This window comes from Staurois parvus, unplaced genomic scaffold, assembly GCF_062004578.1.
Source record: "Staurois parvus isolate SC_StPar_1 unplaced genomic scaffold, SC_StPar_1.0 ptg000404l, whole genome shotgun sequence".
Lineage (NCBI taxonomy): Eukaryota > Metazoa > Chordata > Amphibia > Anura > Ranidae > Staurois > Staurois parvus.
The window spans coordinates 34,118-52,658 of record NW_028318200.1 but is presented as its reverse complement, the minus strand read 5'-3'; the positions used below and the strand labels follow the sequence as shown (position 1 = coordinate 52,658).

General features: G+C 41.0%; 1 protein-coding gene across 2 annotated transcripts in view; it reads left to right on the top strand.

Moving 5' to 3' along the window:
• Positions 1-17,582, top strand: part of LOC149455083 (BICD family-like cargo adapter 1) — a 136,754-nt gene extending 119,172 nt beyond the window's left edge. The window contains exon 11 of one of the 2 annotated variants that reach the window (XR_016314102.1): positions 16,751-16,889. Coding sequence is in view for 1 of the 2 variants with exons in the window: in XM_089686649.1 (XP_089542775.1) it covers positions 16,751-16,957 (207 nt within the window). In the remaining variant the exon portion in view is untranslated. Of the gene's footprint in view, positions 1-16,750 lie in introns of both variants that reach the window. The other variant, XM_089686649.1, reaches the window with a different exon arrangement.
• The last annotated feature ends 959 nt before the right edge of the window (positions 17,583-18,541 follow it).

Below are 18,541 nucleotides of genomic sequence, written 5' to 3'. Positions count from 1 at the left end.
CAGTGAGAGCCAGAAATCTTGCTTGTTTGTAGGTGACCAAATACTTATTTTCCACCATAATTTGCAAATAAATTCTTTCCAAATCAGCCAGTGTGATTGTCTGGATTTTTTTTCTCATTTTGTCTCTCATATTTGAGGTCTACCTATGATGCCAATTACAGGCCTCTCTCATCTTTTAAGTGGGAGAACTTGCACAATTGGTGGCTGACTAAATACTTTTTTGCCCCACTGTATAAGATGAAAACTTACTGCCCCTGTCTCAGTTTTTATCCCATGTCATCACCTTATCGCATGCTCTCCTAATGGTTGTCACCGCCAGGAAACTGACATGCAGCAGTTGCATTAGTGCATGTAGACATGATGTGTATGCAGAGGGATTACAAATGATGAAAACAATAGTTTATTTAAAAAAAAAACATTGCAGCTGATTATGATAAGTAGTGCTTTGTTCAAATAAATGTCATCAATTTAGGGTTGATATGTACTGTAAAAAAAAGCTTTCCTTTGTCAGTAAAAGGGAACTTAAAATGTTACTAAACCCAGGACCCTGCATTCACTATATCTGGTCTCCCACAGTACACAGAACATGGAAATACAATTATTTTAGTAAATATAAACTGCTAAATACCTTTTCTCATCAGCTGTTAGAGCAGTCTTGTGACTTCAGCTGAGCACTGGTTAAAGCTTGTAGGAGGAGTTTTTTTTCTGCTCTAGGAGAATGTGAAACCTCTGACCCTTGCTGATTGGCCCTGTGCTGATCACATGCACTTTCCCAAGAAAAAAAACCTCTCTAGCAATACACACTAAATAGAGCATGTGCAGAAGGGCTACAGGTTCAGTCTGTCTTATCAGCATGGACATTTGAACAAGAGGAAGGGCCGAAATGACAGCATCAAACATCCTTTTACACAAAGCAGAGGATTAACCCCTTAGGTCCCACAGTGAGTATAACAAGCATGCTTTACTGCACATACAGAATGATTTTACTGTTGTGGGTTTAGTAACACTTAGTAGTACTAAACACCAAACATATGTAGATGTATTCTAATAACACACTCAGATATTCCCCAGTCCTTTTTTAAGGTTGTGCAGAACATAACATATTTGACACGACAGAGCAGAGATAGATTTCCATCGGGGATCCCCTCATTTAAGCAATCAGAGATCTCAAGGCAGCGGGATCAGAATGGGTGAATAGCATGCCTACAGCCTACAGGTGATTGCTGACAATGATAGTTGATTCCTTGTCCCAGAGCAGCGTCCTGTTATTATACCCCTCCTCTCAAGATAGCTTCCTCACAGGGGCACATCACACATTTCTCTGCCACTATGTCGGAGTTCTTTGGAAAACCTTTGGCAATCTCAGAACCTTCAGTTTCCAAGGGCCAAAAATGCTACATTTCCTCTCTCTTCCTGACTCTAGTTATTAATCAAAGTTGAAACCTCTAAACCTGTTTGAAGATGAAATGGGGGAAAACAAGAGGGAAGCAGATATTGTAGTGAAAGATGCAGAGGATCTACAAACAACCACATTTATGAGCCACAAGCTATGTCTTCTCAACGTTTTCCAGTGTTGACACACTGATTGATGCGGTGCCAATCCTCATGTAGTGCACATTTAATTTGATCCTCCACAGCCAAAACAAGCCACTGTGGACATGAAGAGGCTGGCAAAATCAATGTATCCTATGGAAAAGGAATTTTAAGGATCAATTGGAAGTTACAGTAGTAGATCCTGCCATTTCAATCCTTAGGTAACACTTTACAGTTCCTATTGAGGATGTTTCCATTTTTAAGCCCTCTTAAAGTGTGTCTAAACCCACAACAGTAAAATCAGTCTGTATATGCAGTAAAGCATGCTTGTTATACTCACTGTGGAACCTAAGGGGTTACTCTTCTGCATTGTGTAACTGACTTCCCTGATCCTCCCCTTCTTCCAGTGTCCCCCCTCTTATCTCCTGATAAGACATATTGTGTGGAGTCACTCTGCACATGCTCAGTTTGGGGTATATTGCTAGAGAGGTTGTCTCCTAGACAGGGGCAGACTGACAACTCATGGGGCCCGTGTCCTTTCTCAAACTCAAAAAAGCCTATGAAAAAAGTACCAGGGGCATCCCATGGGGCCCCCTACTGACCCTGGGCCCTCTGGCAGTGCCCGCGTTTCCAAATGGTCAGTCCGCCCCTGCTCCTAGAGCAAAATGAAAACTCCTACAAGATTAACCAGTGCTTGGATGAACACAAGACTGCTATATACTGCTGATGAGAAAAGGTATTTAGCAGTTTATATTTACTAAAATAATTGTATTTCCATGTTGTGTGTACTGTGGGAGACCAGATAGAGTGAATGGAGGGTCCTGGGTTTAGTAACACTTTAAAGGCTTCTACTGTGCTTGCAGGTCCAGCCCTACATCCAGAAAATGCTGATATGTCTATTTGCCAGACTATTGCTAACTGGACAGGATGAATGAATAGAGAACACAAACCTGTATTTAGTGACCCATTCTCTACGAATTGTTACAGTGCCTTGAAAAATTATTCATACCCCTTGAAATTTTCCACATTTTATGTTACAACCAAAAACATAAATGTATTTTATTGGGGTTTTATGTGATAGACCAACACAAAGTGGCATATAGTTGTGAAGTGGAAGGAAAATGAAAAATGGCAAAATCAGAATTTTTTTTTCAAATATCTGAAAAGCATGGCATGCATTTGTATTCAGCCCCTCTAAGCCAATACTTTGTAGAACCACCTTTCGCTGCAAGTCTTTTTGGGGATGTCTCTACCAAATTTGCACATCTAGAGAGTGAATTTTTTGCTCATTCTTCTTTACAAATAGCTCGAGCTCTGTCAGATTGGATGGAGAGCGTCTGTGAACAGCAATTTTCAAGTCTTGCCACAGATTCTCAATTGGATTTAGGTTTGGAATTTGACCGGGCCATTCTAACACATGAATATGCTTTGATCTAAAAACCATTCCAATGCAGCTCTGGCTGTATGTTTATGGTCATTGTCCTACTGGAAGGTAAACCTCCGCCCCAGTCTCAAGTCTTTTGCAGACTCTTAACAGGTTTTCCACTAAAATTACCTTATATTTGGCTCCATCCATCTTGACATCAACTCTAACCAGCTTCCCTGTCCCTGCTGAAGAAAACCATCCCCACAACATGATGCTACCACCACCACGTTTCACGGTGGGGATGGTGTGTTCAGGGTGATGTGCAGTGTTAGCTTTCCACCACACAGTGTTTTACTTTTATGCTAAAAAGTTCAATGTTGATCTCATCTGACCAGAGCACCTTCTTCCACATGTTTGCTGTGTCCCCCCACATGGCTTCTTGCAAATTGCAACCGGCACTTCTTACGGCTTTCTTTCAACAATGGCTTTCTTCTTACCACTCTTCTGTAAAGGACAGATTTGGGGAGTGCACGACTAATAGTTGTCCTGTGGACAGATTCTCCCACCTGAGATGTGGATCTCTGCAGCTCCTTCAGAGTTACCATGGGCCTCTTGGCTGCTTTTCTGCTCTCCTTGCACGGCCTGTCAGTTTAGATGGACGGCCATGTCTTGGTAGGTTTGCAGTTGTGCCATACTCTTTCCATTTTCAGATGATGGATTGAACAGTGCTCCATGAGATGTTCAAAGCTTGGGATAATTTTTATAACCTAACCCTGCTTTAAACCTCTCCACAACTTTACCCTGACCAGTCTGGTGTGTTCCTTGGCTTTCATGATGCTGTTTGTTCACTAATTTTCTCTAACAAATCTGAGGGCTTCACAGAACAGCTGTATTTATAATGAGATTAAATTACACACAGATGGACTCTATTTACTAACTAGGTGACTTCTGAAGGCAATTGGTTTCACTAGACTTTAGTTAGGGTATCAGAGTAAAGGGGCTGAATACAAATGCACGCCACACTTTTCAGATATTTGTAACAAATTTTGAAAACCATTTATCATTTTCCTTCCACTTCACAATTATGTGCCACTTTGTATTGGTCTATCACATAAAATCACATTACAATACATTTTTTAATTTTTGGTTGTAACATGAAAAAATGTGGAAAATTTCAAGGGGTATGAATACTTTTTCAAGGTACTGTACATCAGTAGATATTCAAGATGCCTATCTAAACAACCCCATCTTCCCAGAACGTCATCACTTTTTTTTAAGCTCTGCTATGAGATACCAACACGTGGTAGAACTACCATGTGGGCTCTCCTCTGTGCCCCAAGTGTTTACAAAAGTGCTTGTTCTTCTGTGAACTCAAGACATTCATGTGGCAGGGTACTTGGATGACCTTCTGCAGAAGGACTGCTCATTCAAAACCTTGTCTGTCAACGTCTAAAGGACAAATCAGTTCCTTCAGAGCTGTGGCTGGTTAATCATCTTTCTAAAATCTGCCCTCAGACTTTAGCTTCCCAGCAATATTTTTAAACTGAGAGCCATCAAATTAACACTGCATCACTGAAACCCCTTTTGAATGGTCACCCAGTCAGGGTGCAGTCAGACAATATCACAGCAAAGGCTAACTGTACATAACCATTGAAGGGAGTACTAGTTGTCGAGCTGCCCTAAGAGAAACAAACTTGATATTCTCCCTTGGGGATAAATTCACATCCCTGCTCTCTATCTGCTGTCCACATCCCTGGTGTGGACCATTGGTAGCCACACTCCCTAAGCCACCAGTGCCTAGACGCAGGGGAATGGTCTGTGCACCCGGACATCTTCAAGGATTTCTGTCAAAGAAGGGGGAAACCAGATGTGGACATCCTGACTTTCAGGTTTAATAACAAACTGAACAGATTTGCAGCCAGGACCATAAATTGTTTGGCATTTGTGGTAGATGCCCTGGTGATTCCTTAGACTCCATTCAAGCTGATATATACCTTTGATAAAGATTGTGCCTCGACTACTGCACAAGATAGAGATAGAAAGGCAATCCTCATGCACCTAGATTACCCATCATCCAGAAGGACGTGGTACACAGACATACTCAGACTTTTGACAGACAAGCCTCAGGTTCTTCAAAATAGACCAGACTTACTGGTGCAAAGGGCCCTGTTGCACCCTGCTTGAATGACTAGAATGGCTGTTGAAACCCACATGCTGAAGGACAGATTTAGTTATTCCCACTTTACTCAGAGTGAGAAAATGACCTACTTCACATCACACATGTAATGCTGGTGTGAGGACAGACCACTGAGTCTCTGGGAATAATCTGTTGTTAGTATTTTGGTCTTTCTTCAATCTTGTCCTGACCAGTGTCTGGCCACTTAAGGGACAGGTTTCTGCTTTGTCCACTCTCTTCCAGGAACCTCTGCTTCGCAGTCTTTATTCAAGACTTTCCTTTGGGTAGTTGCTGAAATAAATCCCCCAATTCAATCTACGGTGGCGCCTTGGAAACTCAACCTGGTACTCTCTGTACTGTAGAAACTACCCATTGAGCTGGTTAGGGATATCACCTTGGGAAACCTCACATGTAAGGTTGCCTTTTTAGTGGTCATTATGTGTGCACAGGGATAAGGTGGTCTGAAGGAAAGATAAAGTCCAGCTCCAAAATATGCCAATGTAATTTCAGTATCTTAAAGGATAAGTTCACTTATGTGCATATATTTATTTTTTGAGTCTGTAAAGCAGTGATTCAGCGCTCAACAGATCGCTGGTGCTATGCAGGTCTCCAGCAGACTGTAAGTTTTATCCGTGTGCTCGTACCTCATACGATCAAAGAGTTTAACACTGACAGGACGACTGAATGAACTACCACAAGGGATGTTAGCACTTGTAGTTAATTCATTCACAGAACTCTCTGAATGAATGACGTGGGTATGTTGGCGGAACCCCACACAATTGCGCTAATTTCAAAAACTGACAACTAGTACGGAGAACGGGCAGCAAGTGCAGCAGTGGGAACATATTACATATTCCACCCTCAAAGCAGGATGAACATGTAACATGGTCCCAATGGCGAACTTCTCCTTTAACCCTTGTTTTTCTGTGAGCTTGTTGGCAATTCTGTTTGCTATGTTGTTGCCCGCTCCTTAGTTAATTTCTTTGGGACATCCCATGGTCTATGAATACAAGCCCTGTTTCCTGTACAATTAAGATAATGGGAGTTTCCCCTCTACTTTCTGTAGTCACTCCTTTTTGCTTGCATAAAAACTGGAGTCTCACCGAGCTGGTGTTATATGATTTGGATTTAGAGACATCAGAGCACACCTCAAAGCAACAGCTTCTATCAGAAAGATGGACTCCCTGTCCATCCTACCCTTAGGACCTTGCATCTTGCTTCAGAGTCCACCATCGCTAGATGAATATGACAACTCACCCCCAGAGCTTATACTCTAAAAGGACACCATTTAGAAGATATTCACATTGGCAACAACAAATTATGTCACCTGCACAGTAATGCTCTGCATTCAAGGCATACAGTATGCTTTAGAATGCAGAGAGCCGTGCTGTGATGTCATCGCAGTCATGGCCATTCACAGAGCCAGAGCCTGTAGACCGGGTAAAGATGGAAGCGCTGGGGAGACATGACAGCACTACACTGGAGGGCTCCGAGTACAGGTAAGTCTGTCATAGTGTGCTAGTATGTAGTGCATATTAGTGCACTATGACTTAAATCTCCAGGAGGGACCAATATTTTTTTTATTCTTGTTTACTACCACTTTAAAGATAAAAGGATGCAGAACACCCTCCCTTCTGTTTCTGTTATTCTGCATTGCTTGCTACAAAACGGAGAACTCATGGAATGTAGTAGAACTATAGGGGGATGCCCAGGTGGTACATCTTCAAAAACTTGCTAGTGTCCAGTCACCCAAAGATACCGGGCTATAACCCAGTGTCTATGCCTATTCAGCCTATGTCCTGTACTCCCAAGATATATTTACAGGTAAGTCAAAATTCCTTTTTTTTTTTACAAAGTTAACACATTAAGGGTTGTTCACGGGAGAAAAATGCAGATATCTGTATATAGTGTGAACATACCCTAAAGCTTATATAACGTTTTTGGCGATTGCATATAGATCTATTTTATGGCCCCATTTAGACCTAGTGTAGTGCCATTGATATTGAAGCACAGTCCAGCACACCAAACCAGTTGGAACCAAGTGCACATGCATTGTGGTGTGGTGGCTTAGCAAAGTTGTTGCAGGACCTATTTGAGGTCTATTTTGGTGCATGCAACACACATTAAAGCATCACAATGCAAAAGCCAGGTGTGAATGGATTCTAAAGGCTTCAAGAAAGCTGCTTGAAACCTTTGCAAATGCTTTATAAAAGCTTGTTGTACACACCTTTAAGCTTACTTGTACAAGACCTAGGCAACGTGCAAGTATTGTTACCTCAGGCTTTAAACGACAGCCCTGTAAAAGGAGCACATTGTGGTTCGAATACCAGTTGCCCCTTCCTCACACAATGGTTCCTCCTGCTGGTTTGTATGCCCTGTAGTGACATAAGAGTGAACAGTAGGAGCAATTATTCTCACCTGGAAGTATAGAATACCTGCAGCATCTGGGGTGCAGTTAAGATGCAACATTTCAAGCCATAAGCCGCCCTAAAGGTAAGTATAGGTTGGCTGATGTTTTTCATGTGCAACCTCAGGGCCCATGTTTGGCAGCCTATCTTAAATGAAGGGGCTAATTTCATGCAACAACTTAACACAAATTCATTAACACAACAGAATGGATCCAATCAAAATATATTTAAACTTGTTGAGGCTACTTGTGTGCATAGACTATTTTATAAAAAAAAAATAGCTTTTAACAAAAGGTGTGAACTAGGGAATATGAGGTCAAAAAGAAACAGAATCAGGAGTATAAATATGTCACCTAATGGGTGCATCAAATATAATCCATTCCAAAACCCAAGTGACCAAACAGTACTGTAAGTTAAACAGACTGGGAACCAGGTGAGTATAGTGGGAGTCATGTTTACTAATAAGCACAAGAAGGTTCAAATTGTGGTTATTCTTCCTTATGTATAGGACAATTAAATACATGCAAAAATCAGTAAAAAGTTAATTCTTTTCCATTAAATGGGCCCTAGTTATTCTAAATTTGGGTTTTGTATTGTCATCAGTTTAGATGTAACCAGTGTTTAGCAGAATAAAAAAAAAAAAAAAAAAAATAGTTGGTGTGTATTTTGGCCAATCTGATTTTTGTACTCACAGTAAAACCCTTTTCTTGGAGGGACACAGTCATGATCTGTTGGGTTATCCTGTCACCTACAAGAGGATTGGTCACTGGCAAACAAAAATTGTAGTCTAGGATTATCCCTTTTGTAACTGGTCTGCCTAAGCGGTTTAGCAAGAAGTGCTACAGCATGATTATAAATTGAGAGGAGTGGAACCTGTGTCCCTCAGTTTTTCTTCTCTATTGAGGGAAACAGGAAGTCATTAACTGTTGCGTTTTACTGGTGCCTACAAGAGGACTGGACACTGGCAAAAAAAAAAAAATTGTAGTCCATTATAAATCCAAACCCCCCTCCCCCACCTCCATTTTTGTAAGCAAGCAGTACCAAAGTAGGAACATAAAGAGACAGAAGGGAATCTCCTTTTTCTCCTCTACTGAAGGACACATGAAGTCAATAAGTGTCATGATATCCAAAAGCAGTTCAAATGAGGGATGGGCAACAGCAAAACTGCTGAAAGGCTCAATGTAACAAGAACTGGGTACTGTTTGAAGCCAAAGAGCCACCCGAAGATTACACGAGATGTGGATGAACCCTCTACCTGGTAAGGGGAAGGACGGGGAATGATACCCGATACCTACGAACCAGTAGGGAAGCCTTGACATGGGAGACTAACTAAAGACCATACCACGAATTGGTCAAACAGATCGACCAAGAAAGAGGAAACAATAGTAATATCCTATAGGGAAATGGTCCACAACCTGAACCATAGTCAACAGGGAGAGAGAGCGCTCCCTCCTAATAACTATCTTCAGAAAGAGGATCCTAAGAAAGATGTCCTAGTAGAAGGAAATTAACAGAAACAGTCTAATAGAAAAGGCCCACGCCTCAACTCACATGATTCCATAAGAATCAAAGAAAAACTCCATGGCAAGAATGGCTGCCAGAGCAGACATTCACCTCAACAAAAACTGACCTTCTAAAGATTGCCCTTGGAAAGAACAGAGGAGTCAGGACTGGACAGGGGTGTACCGTATAGTGTGCATAGAAACTTGGTACACAACAACAGAGGAAAATCTGGGAAGAGTCTAGCATAAAGGAAGCATTTAGCACAAGATTCTTTTGCAACAGCTAAGTATGGAAAAAGGACATGAAAGTGAAGAAGCCATAGATTCCACTATTGTAAGACCATGCAGCCTACAGTCAGGGAAAAGCTTCTGTTGCTTTCGGACAATAGCAGCTGAATCTGGGAGACATCCATTACAGCCCACATTAATAGCTCATCCAAGTGTCCCATAGTGTGGGTAACAAGAGAAGGCTCTATAGCTTACACTGGGACCAATCCTCTGAAGGGAACTCGAGATGCAAAGGTGAGGCTGGAATGGCAGATTCCCAGAAGCATGGGGATTAATCTGTACACATCTTAACTGACCATAAAATCACAATTTTCAGGAGAGTCCCATTGGGAAGGAACAAGGTTGCTGAATCTATGGGATACCATGTATAATTACTGGACCTACATGTCCCAAAGGTAACAAATGTCTACTATGTAAGAAAAAACCTAAGCCAGGTTAGTACAAGGATCATTAGGGGAAACTATGCATAAATGGCTTGACAACAAATGTTCCTCACTTATAAATGTGGGGGTACACCTTCATTCTACTGAATGCTGCCCTGCAAGTGCCTGGGCAACCAGGTGTGGAATACCTGGGCATGCCGATTCCAGGAGTAAAGGAAGAAAAAGAAAGGGACATGGTAGACCTTTCTTTACACTTCTTAGGCTTGTAATACCCTGAAGACCAGTTGAGTCAAGCACTCCTTGGACACAGTGTCCGGATTCCAGCACTTTAACCAGAGTGATCTGCGCATTTGTATGGACATCAGACTCATAAGAAACAAGCCAGGATACTTCAAGCAAGTCACCACCACTGAAGCGTGAGGCTCCAGCTGTATGCTTCTTACGCTCAATCAAACCTAGTGGTCTCCCTGTTCATATGGATCACTGTCACATCTACTGTGGGTATGGACCACCATTTAGAAAAATCCTTTCTAAACAAGAACAAATTGAATAGGTGCTTGGGGGTGTCAACAAACTATCAATGGTGCTTCTAGTCCCCATAGAGGAATATCTCAGAGTGGATATGGTTTCCTCCTACACTTCAGAGACATGCTGGTAGGTTAATTGGCTTCTGTCTAAATTGGCTGCAGGATGTGTATGCATGCATATGAGAGACCTTAGATTGTAAGCTACTTGAGGGAAGGAACTGATGTGAATATACAGTATATATAAAGTGCTGCTTAGATTGTCAGCTCTCTGTAAATATCTGAGAAATAATTTGGCCGCAAAGCCTTATGTGACTTTAGTAGAGGTCCTGTGGATTAGGCAGGGAACTCTGATGACAAGGTAATCATAGGAGAACAGGATTTTGATTTGTAGATGTGCTTTCTGAAGACACAAAGCAAATGTCCCCATAATCATTAGGAGACTGTAAGCCATGGTCATCCATTGCAGGACCTTTCCCTCTACGTCCAGATACAGACATGCTGTGGCAACAAAGCAACTACATGGAGGGTGCAAGAAAAGGCCTCAGGTATTCACAAAACCACCGCAACTAACAGGTGGTGAAGGCTGGATGATTGTAAATGACCATGGTGACTGTAGACTGGCAGGAGGATTGGACCAAAGATCGCCAATCCTTCCAACTCATTGCAAATTGGGAGCAGGAAGACACTTCCTAAACACTAAATGGCAGGAAAGAGCATGGAGACACTCCTCCCAGCAGGTGACATCAGTGCTCCTGCCCTCAATGTTAACCTCATCTGAGGTAGAGACAAGCATAGAGTGGGAATTTAAAAAGGCGCCCAGTGGTCCACATCTTGAAGTAGCTCCTGATGCTCAGCCTGATATGCCTACTTACATAGTGAGTCTCTAGCTACAGGGCAAGTGCTAAGGCAATGCCATCAGCTCTGGACCTGGAAAGCACTCCATGGCTTGTTACCAGAATAGAGTCTTTAAAGCACCTTAAGTGGAATCAAGTGCTGGTTGGTCACTTCCAAGCTAGCCCTGTAAATCCAATTCAGCTGGGTCAAGGTAATGACTTCCTGTGTCCTTCAATGGACAAATTAGAAAAAAAAAAATTTTTTGGTGCATTAGCCAACAAGGAAAAGGGTCCAGATCTGGAATATTCTACAGTGTAAAACCTTTATTATTATATAGTATGTGCAAACGTAATTACTGAAAGGTAGTACCTAATCACTTTTTTTGTAAAGTAACAGTATTGATATTTTCATACTTCTGATAGTGGTAGGTCTCGCTGTTGCTCCAAAAAAAACCCACTTCAGCTCCCAAAGATTTACCCCCTTTCCCAACCAGGCCATTTTTTTGCTATTCAGCACTGCGCTATTTCAACTGGCAATTGCACGGTCATGCAACACTGTACCTCAACAAAGGTTTGTCTTTTCTTCACACAAATAGAGCTTTCTTTTGATGGTATTTGATCACTACTTGTTATTTTTTATTTTTTGTTATATAAACGAAAAAAGACCCAAAATTTTGGAAAAAACACCCAATATTTTCTCATTTCTATTAAAAATATCCAAAAAACTCAAATTTAGGCCAAAATGTCTTCTGTTACATGTTTTCTGTTAAAAAAAAAAAAAAAAAATCACAATACGTGTATATTAATTGGTTTTTGCGAAAGTTATAGCGTATACAAACTATTATATATATATATATATATACATACATACATATACACACACACACACGTGAAACTCAAAAAAATTAGAATATCGTGCAAAAGTTCATTTATTTTAGTAATGCAACTTAAAAGGTGAGACTAATACAGTTGTGTTCAAAATAATACCAGTGTGTTGAAAAAAAGTGAATAAAGCTCAAAATCCTTCTAATAGCTTTTATTTCCATACACACAAATGCATTGGGAACACTACACATTCTATTCCAAATCAAAACATGAAAAAAAACCATTTAAAGGCTCAGGAACCCTTTGCAGGTGTTATGGCTTAATTAGCTGATTAGAGTGGGACACTTTGAGCCTAGCATATTGCACCTTTTCACAATATTCTAATTTTCTGAGATAGTGGATTTGGGGTTTTCATGAGCTGTAAACCATAATCATCACAATTATGACAAATCACGGCTTGAACTATCTTGCTTTGCATGTAATGAGTTTCATATACAGTTGTGTTCAAAATAATAGCAGTCAGACATCACTAACCCAATCAATGTTTATGGTAGAAATGATATTTCTACATGACAAATAATTTACTAGCAGGTGTAGTAGAGTAATAGAAATCCAACAGACCCAACAGTCATGACATGCATGCTGCTGATTCTGTGTAATTGAATCACTAATTGAAAGGGGCATGTTCAAAATAATAGCAGTGTGGAGTTCTATTAGTGAGGTCATTCAATCTTTGAAAAACAGGTGGCAATTATTGCCCTTATTTAAGGAAGGAAGGCAGAAAATGTTGTACATGCTGGTTACAGTGCATTTCTCTCTGAAATTCTGAGGAAAATGGGTCGTTCCAGACATTGTTCAGAAGAACAGCGTACCTTGATTAAAAAGTTGATTAGAGAGGGGAAAACCTATAAAGAAGTGCAGAAAATGATAGGCTGCTCAGCTAAAATGATTGCAAATGCTTTAAAATGGCAACCAAAACGTGGAAGAAAGCAAAAAACTACCATTCGAATGGATAGAAGAATAGCCAAAATGGCAAGGACTCAGCCAACAATCAGCTCCAAGAAGATCAAAGAAGGTCTAAAGTTACCTGTGAGTACTGTTACAATTAGAAGACGCCTATGTGAAGCCAAGCTATCTGCAAGAAGCCCCCACAAAGTCCCACTGTTGAAAAAAAGACGTGCTGAAGGTGTTACAATTTGCCAAACAGCACATTGACTGGCCTAAAGAGAAATGGCGCAACATTTTGTGGACTGATGAAAGTAAGATTGTTCTTTTTGGGTCTAGTGGCCGGAGACAGTTTGTCAGACGACCCCCAAACACTGAATTCAAGCCACAGTACACTGTGAAGACAGTGAAGCACGGTTGCACAAGCATCATGATATGGGGATGTTTCTCATACTACGGTGTTGGGCCTATTTATCGCATACCAGGGATCATGGATCAGTTTGAATACATCAGAATACTTGAAGAGGTCATGCTGCCTTATGCTGAAGAGGAAATGCCCTTGAAATGGGTGTTCCAACAAGACAACGACCCCAAACACACCAGTAAACGTGCAACATCTTGGTTCCAGACCAACAAGATTGACGTTATGGAGTGGCCAGCCCAATCCCCGGATCTTAATCCAATAGAAAACTTGTGGGGTGACATCAAAAATGCAGTTTGAGGCAAAACCAAGAAATAGAGAAGAACTGTGGAATGTAGTCCAATCATCCTGGGCTGGAATACCTGTTCACAGGTGCCAGAAGTTGGTTGACTCCATGCAACACAGATGTACAGCAGTTCTCAGAAACAGTGCTTATACAACTAAATATTAATTGATTCAAAGGAAAGCAAAATATTCAAACATTTTTCAGTTTATATAGTGAATGTTTGAGTTTGTAAAGAAGAATACAAACACTGCTATTTTTTTGAACAGTCTAATATTCATTTTTCTTGAACACCACAAATTTGATATATTTTTCTTCATGTTTTCATTTGGAATAGAATGTGTAGTGTTCCCAATGCAATTGTGTGTATGGAAATAAAAGCTATTAGCAGTGTGTTGAAAAAAAGTGAATAAAGCTCAAAATCCTATTATTTTGAACACAACTGTATATAAGAGGCATGGTATTTTGCAGATATGTTTTGTTACAGGGTTTTTAAAAAGAAATGAAAAAAATAAATTTTTCATTTTCTTTCTTCATTTTCCAAAAACTTGTTGCAACAAATGACATCTGCAAAATACTCACTGTGCCCCTTAGCAAATACATTGGAGTGTCTGCTTTCTGAAAAGTCATTTGGGGGTTGCTTCTACTATCCTGGCATTTTAGGGCCAAACATTATAAGCTTATGCCACACATCACCCACTGTTCTAACCAAATGAAGACCAAGCCTTTTCTGACACTTTTTGTTTACGTAATAACAAGTTTTTTTTGCTAGAAAATTACTTTGAACCCCTTTCCCACAGCTTATTAAGTCATCCAGCAGCTAATTAGTCACTAGGATTGCTTTTACATGAAACAATACCAGGATGATGCCTGTAGCTGCAGGCATCATCCTGGTATAACCACCCAAAGTCCAGCCAAGTACCAGTACATTGCTGGTCCTTGTTAGGCATATATGTAACAGCAGAGAACATGGGCATATGATGAATCGGGTCTGTGGACCAATATGACCGCAATTCATTCTTTTTTGTAATGCCCATGCTGAGGTTTAGGCCCAAAAAAAGTTTTAAATTTAGAAAAAGTGGTAGGTTTCCATGCGAATTGTCTGGCAAGAGCTGAATTTGGGTGGGCGGCAATGTATTGTTGTGCGTATAAATTCCTTTGGACCACAATCGATTCTTCCGTGAAAAACAGCGGAGGGGCTAAACACTAGTGCTGGCAGCAAACAGGGCTGATCCTGCTAACACTGAATTTTTGGGGACACTACACAAAGGAGGCACTAGTATAGTTCTGTTCGTGATCAATATAATGATCCGTACAAACACTATACTAGTAATGGCGGTGATCAGCGACCTATAGTGTGAGTGCGATAGTGTGGGCAATCTAATGCTAGCTGACCCTGGCTGGGAAGGGCGTTAATTGACCCAGATGCGATCTAATGTCGCTAGTGGCAGTAATAACAATGATCTGTGAAAGTTCTATATACTGGTACTATAATAATGGCACTGGCTGGGTGATGGGGTGATCAAAGGGTTAATAGGGGCAATCAAAGGGTTAAATGTGCTGATCTAACTTGTGTAAAATATAGTGCTTTTACTCAGTGTCATGTTCATGGGGGCTACACGCATGTGCGCTCACACCAGGAAATAGAAAGCAGCATAAGGGGACGTTGCTTTCAGAGCTGCCACTCGTCTGCATATTGTGGGCGGGCAGTTGGCAAGGAGACAAAAAAAACTCAATGTACTTTAACATTGTTTATCATTTTGTTTTTAAAAATACTTTCATCAGAGTAGTTCAGTAGTAACATTGTACTACTCTGGGGGTGATCAGGGATTTTTTTTTTTTACACTTTGCTTTGCAGGAGCAATAAAGATTATTGTTCCTGCAATGCAACGCTTGCTTTGAGCGGTCATGAATGGGTTAAGTTCATGACAGTTCAAAATACTAGGAGGGAAGCAACGCTGTCATGAATCAGATTGATTCACAACAGCTTTACTGTCATTCTGATCATGTAGGGCCACTGGTTCCCATTTACCGGGATCCACATTCATGAAAAGCGGGGGGTATGATGGGTATGTCGCTCTGCCTGTCCACAGGACATAGCAGGTGGCTGGTCTTAAATTTTTGGAGCAGGCTTGAAAAATTTGCTTTGAATCTAGGAGCCAGGTTTTTTTTTTTTTTTTTTAACGTAGTGTGGATGGTCAGCACTCAGGGCACGGCAACCTTTGGCTTCACTTGATGCAATTTGCGGCATGGCAAAGCCGCACCACATTTTAGGTGCCTCTGAAAATAATGGCACCTGAACCTGTGTTTTGTGATCGCAGCGATTCTCCCACAATCCCAAAATGCCTAGATGTGAATGGAGCCACCCGCGTTCACACATGCGATTTCAAACTCAGAAATTCGCATGACAGGCTAGATATGTGTTCCTATTGAGGTGGTTCACACAGATGTGTTCCCCGTGCATTATGTTTTTAGTGTCATTACAAAAAGGGTCCTGTGCGAGTTTTTAGCAGTGCGTTCCAGACCTGCAAGCAATAGAGTAGAGTGGCAGGTGGAAATTAGTGATCACGTAGGATTGCTATTGACAGGAGTTTTTGCACTGAAGTCAATGGGAGGCATTTTGCATTGAAGGCGAAAGGGGCTGCAATATTGCATTGAAGTCAATGGGAGCCAGTGTGTGAACCCAGGACGCAATTTCTAGTCACCATGTTAACCTGGTGCCTGGGATTTGTTAAGCCCTGCAAAGAAGTATTCTTTAAGTTGTATCACGTGATATTCAGGCATTACTGGAAGTGCTGATTAAGCTGCCACATTTGGTCTTGAGGCACCACTGGAAAAGAACACCACAGGCAAGTGTTTTACGCTCTAACTGCAGCCACAGAATTATGCTAGGGCTAACAAACATATATGATAGTGCTGCATATTATGTGCAGCTGCTGCTAAAAAGATCCCTTGTAGTGGTGGGGGCTGTTGTATAGTCTCACTGCATCAACAGAAGGTAAATTAATGCTGAATCCACGGTCTTCTTTGATAAAGATTAATAGATTTTGGGTGCTTTAGTTATGGCACGTGTTGTTCTAACCAATTCTTTACTGCTGTAGTCATCTCCCACTACTCCTGCATTGCTCATTTAGCCTGTGCATAAAACATATTTCTTGGTACATCCCATTTGCCTTGTCTTGCAATTGCCAGTTTTCACTTGTGTGAATTCAGTCAGTACATGACCACATTAACTGCAAAATTTTTTCCTTTTATAACAGGATGACATGCACAGAGTCATTGACCAGCAACTGATGGACAAACACCAGAAGGAATGGAGCCAGTCTGTGTATTCCTTCTCCAGGGGCCGCCACGTTAAGCACTGTGGCAAGGTTAGCACTCTGAATCGCACAGAGCGGCCAGGAGAAGAGCCCATTGGTTCTGAAGGGAGAAGCCTCTTTTCGTTTCTAAAGAAAACAAAAGCTTAACTGCAACTGTATCACAGTTGATGTTTTACGAATCATTTGTTTTGGGTAAATTTATTCTGAGGGGATTTAAAAAGTATCACCATTGATGATCCCTAAAGCCATCTAAGTGAGCAAATTCGTAGTAAAATTTACAGCCAGGCAAGCAGCCTCCTTGGTATGTAATAACCACTAAAAGTATTAGCCTTTGGGGCTAAGCAGTATTCATACTTTATTTTCCTTTTAGATGAGTTTTCTATTTTGTAGAAAAACGCTTTGTTCACTGGATTTTATCCATAGAGAACACCTTGCACTTTTAGAGCCATCCGTTTGTATTCACTTCACAGCTTCCTTGATAAAATGAATTTAGCAGGTATAACTGTTGTAGACAGGTCCTGAGCTGCTCTCATTCCAAGGAATAGACTCCCTACCTCTGGTCTTCCAGACAGAGCACAGCAGAGGAACTGCCCCTAACCCTACCTTACAGCTCAAGTATTGAGAAATGCTCTATGTATATAGAAGAAGCAGAGTTTTTATATTGCATACAGTTTTCTTTTATAACGTAAACAGATATAAAATGTCATATTTTAGTACAAATTATGCTTTTTATTGTAAATTCTGGAATAAAATATTTCTATGATTTTCCATGTTTCTTGTGCTTACCTTTGATGTCATTTTCTGCAAGGGTCTGGAAAAGGCCAGCTGCACCCACAATGTTTATTTTTCTTTTCAGTTTTGCATGGATTTACAAAGCTGGTTTCTTGTAGATTGTGGGAGCTCCAGTAGGAAATCAAAAGAAACTCTAAGCTCTGTCCATCTGCAGACATGATGTAGATCAAATAATGTGGAGACAAACTTTGATAGGACATATTGCTTATGGCCATGTACAAAGTGGGTAGAGATGTAATGTGTTACTAAACCCAGGACCCTGCATTCACTATATCTGGTCTCCCACAGTACACACAACATGGAAATACAAATATTGTAGTAAATATAAACAGCTAAATACCTTTTCTCATCAGCAATATACAGCAGTCTTGTGACTTCTCAGCACACTGGCTAAATAGTTAGCATTTCCGCCTGGCAGTACTAGAGTTGGGATTGGTTCGAATCCCAACCATGGCACCACCTGCCTGGTGTTTGCATGTTCTCCCTGTACTTACATGGGTTTCCTCTGGGTACTCCGGTTTCCTCTAACACTCCAAAGACATGCTGATAGATTCATTGCCTCCTGTCTAAATTGGCCCTAGTATGTGTATGTATGAATGTAGGTTAGGAACCTTAGATTTTACACCCCTTGAGGGCAGGGACTGATGTGATTGTACAATATATGTAAAGCGTTCAGTAAACTGACGTTGCTATATAAGTAACTCTAATCGAAATAATAATAGTGTCCAGCTGAGCACTGGTTAAAGCTTGTAGGAGTTTTCATTCTGCTCTGACTGTCCTATGAGGCTGCATGACCCCTGACACTCTCTCTCTCTGGACAGTGCTGATCAACCCTGTGCTGATCACATGCATTCTCCCAAAGGAGGAAAAAAAACAAAACCCTCTCTAGCAATACCCACTAAACTGAGCATGTGCAGAGTGACTCCTAGAGCTCTGTAC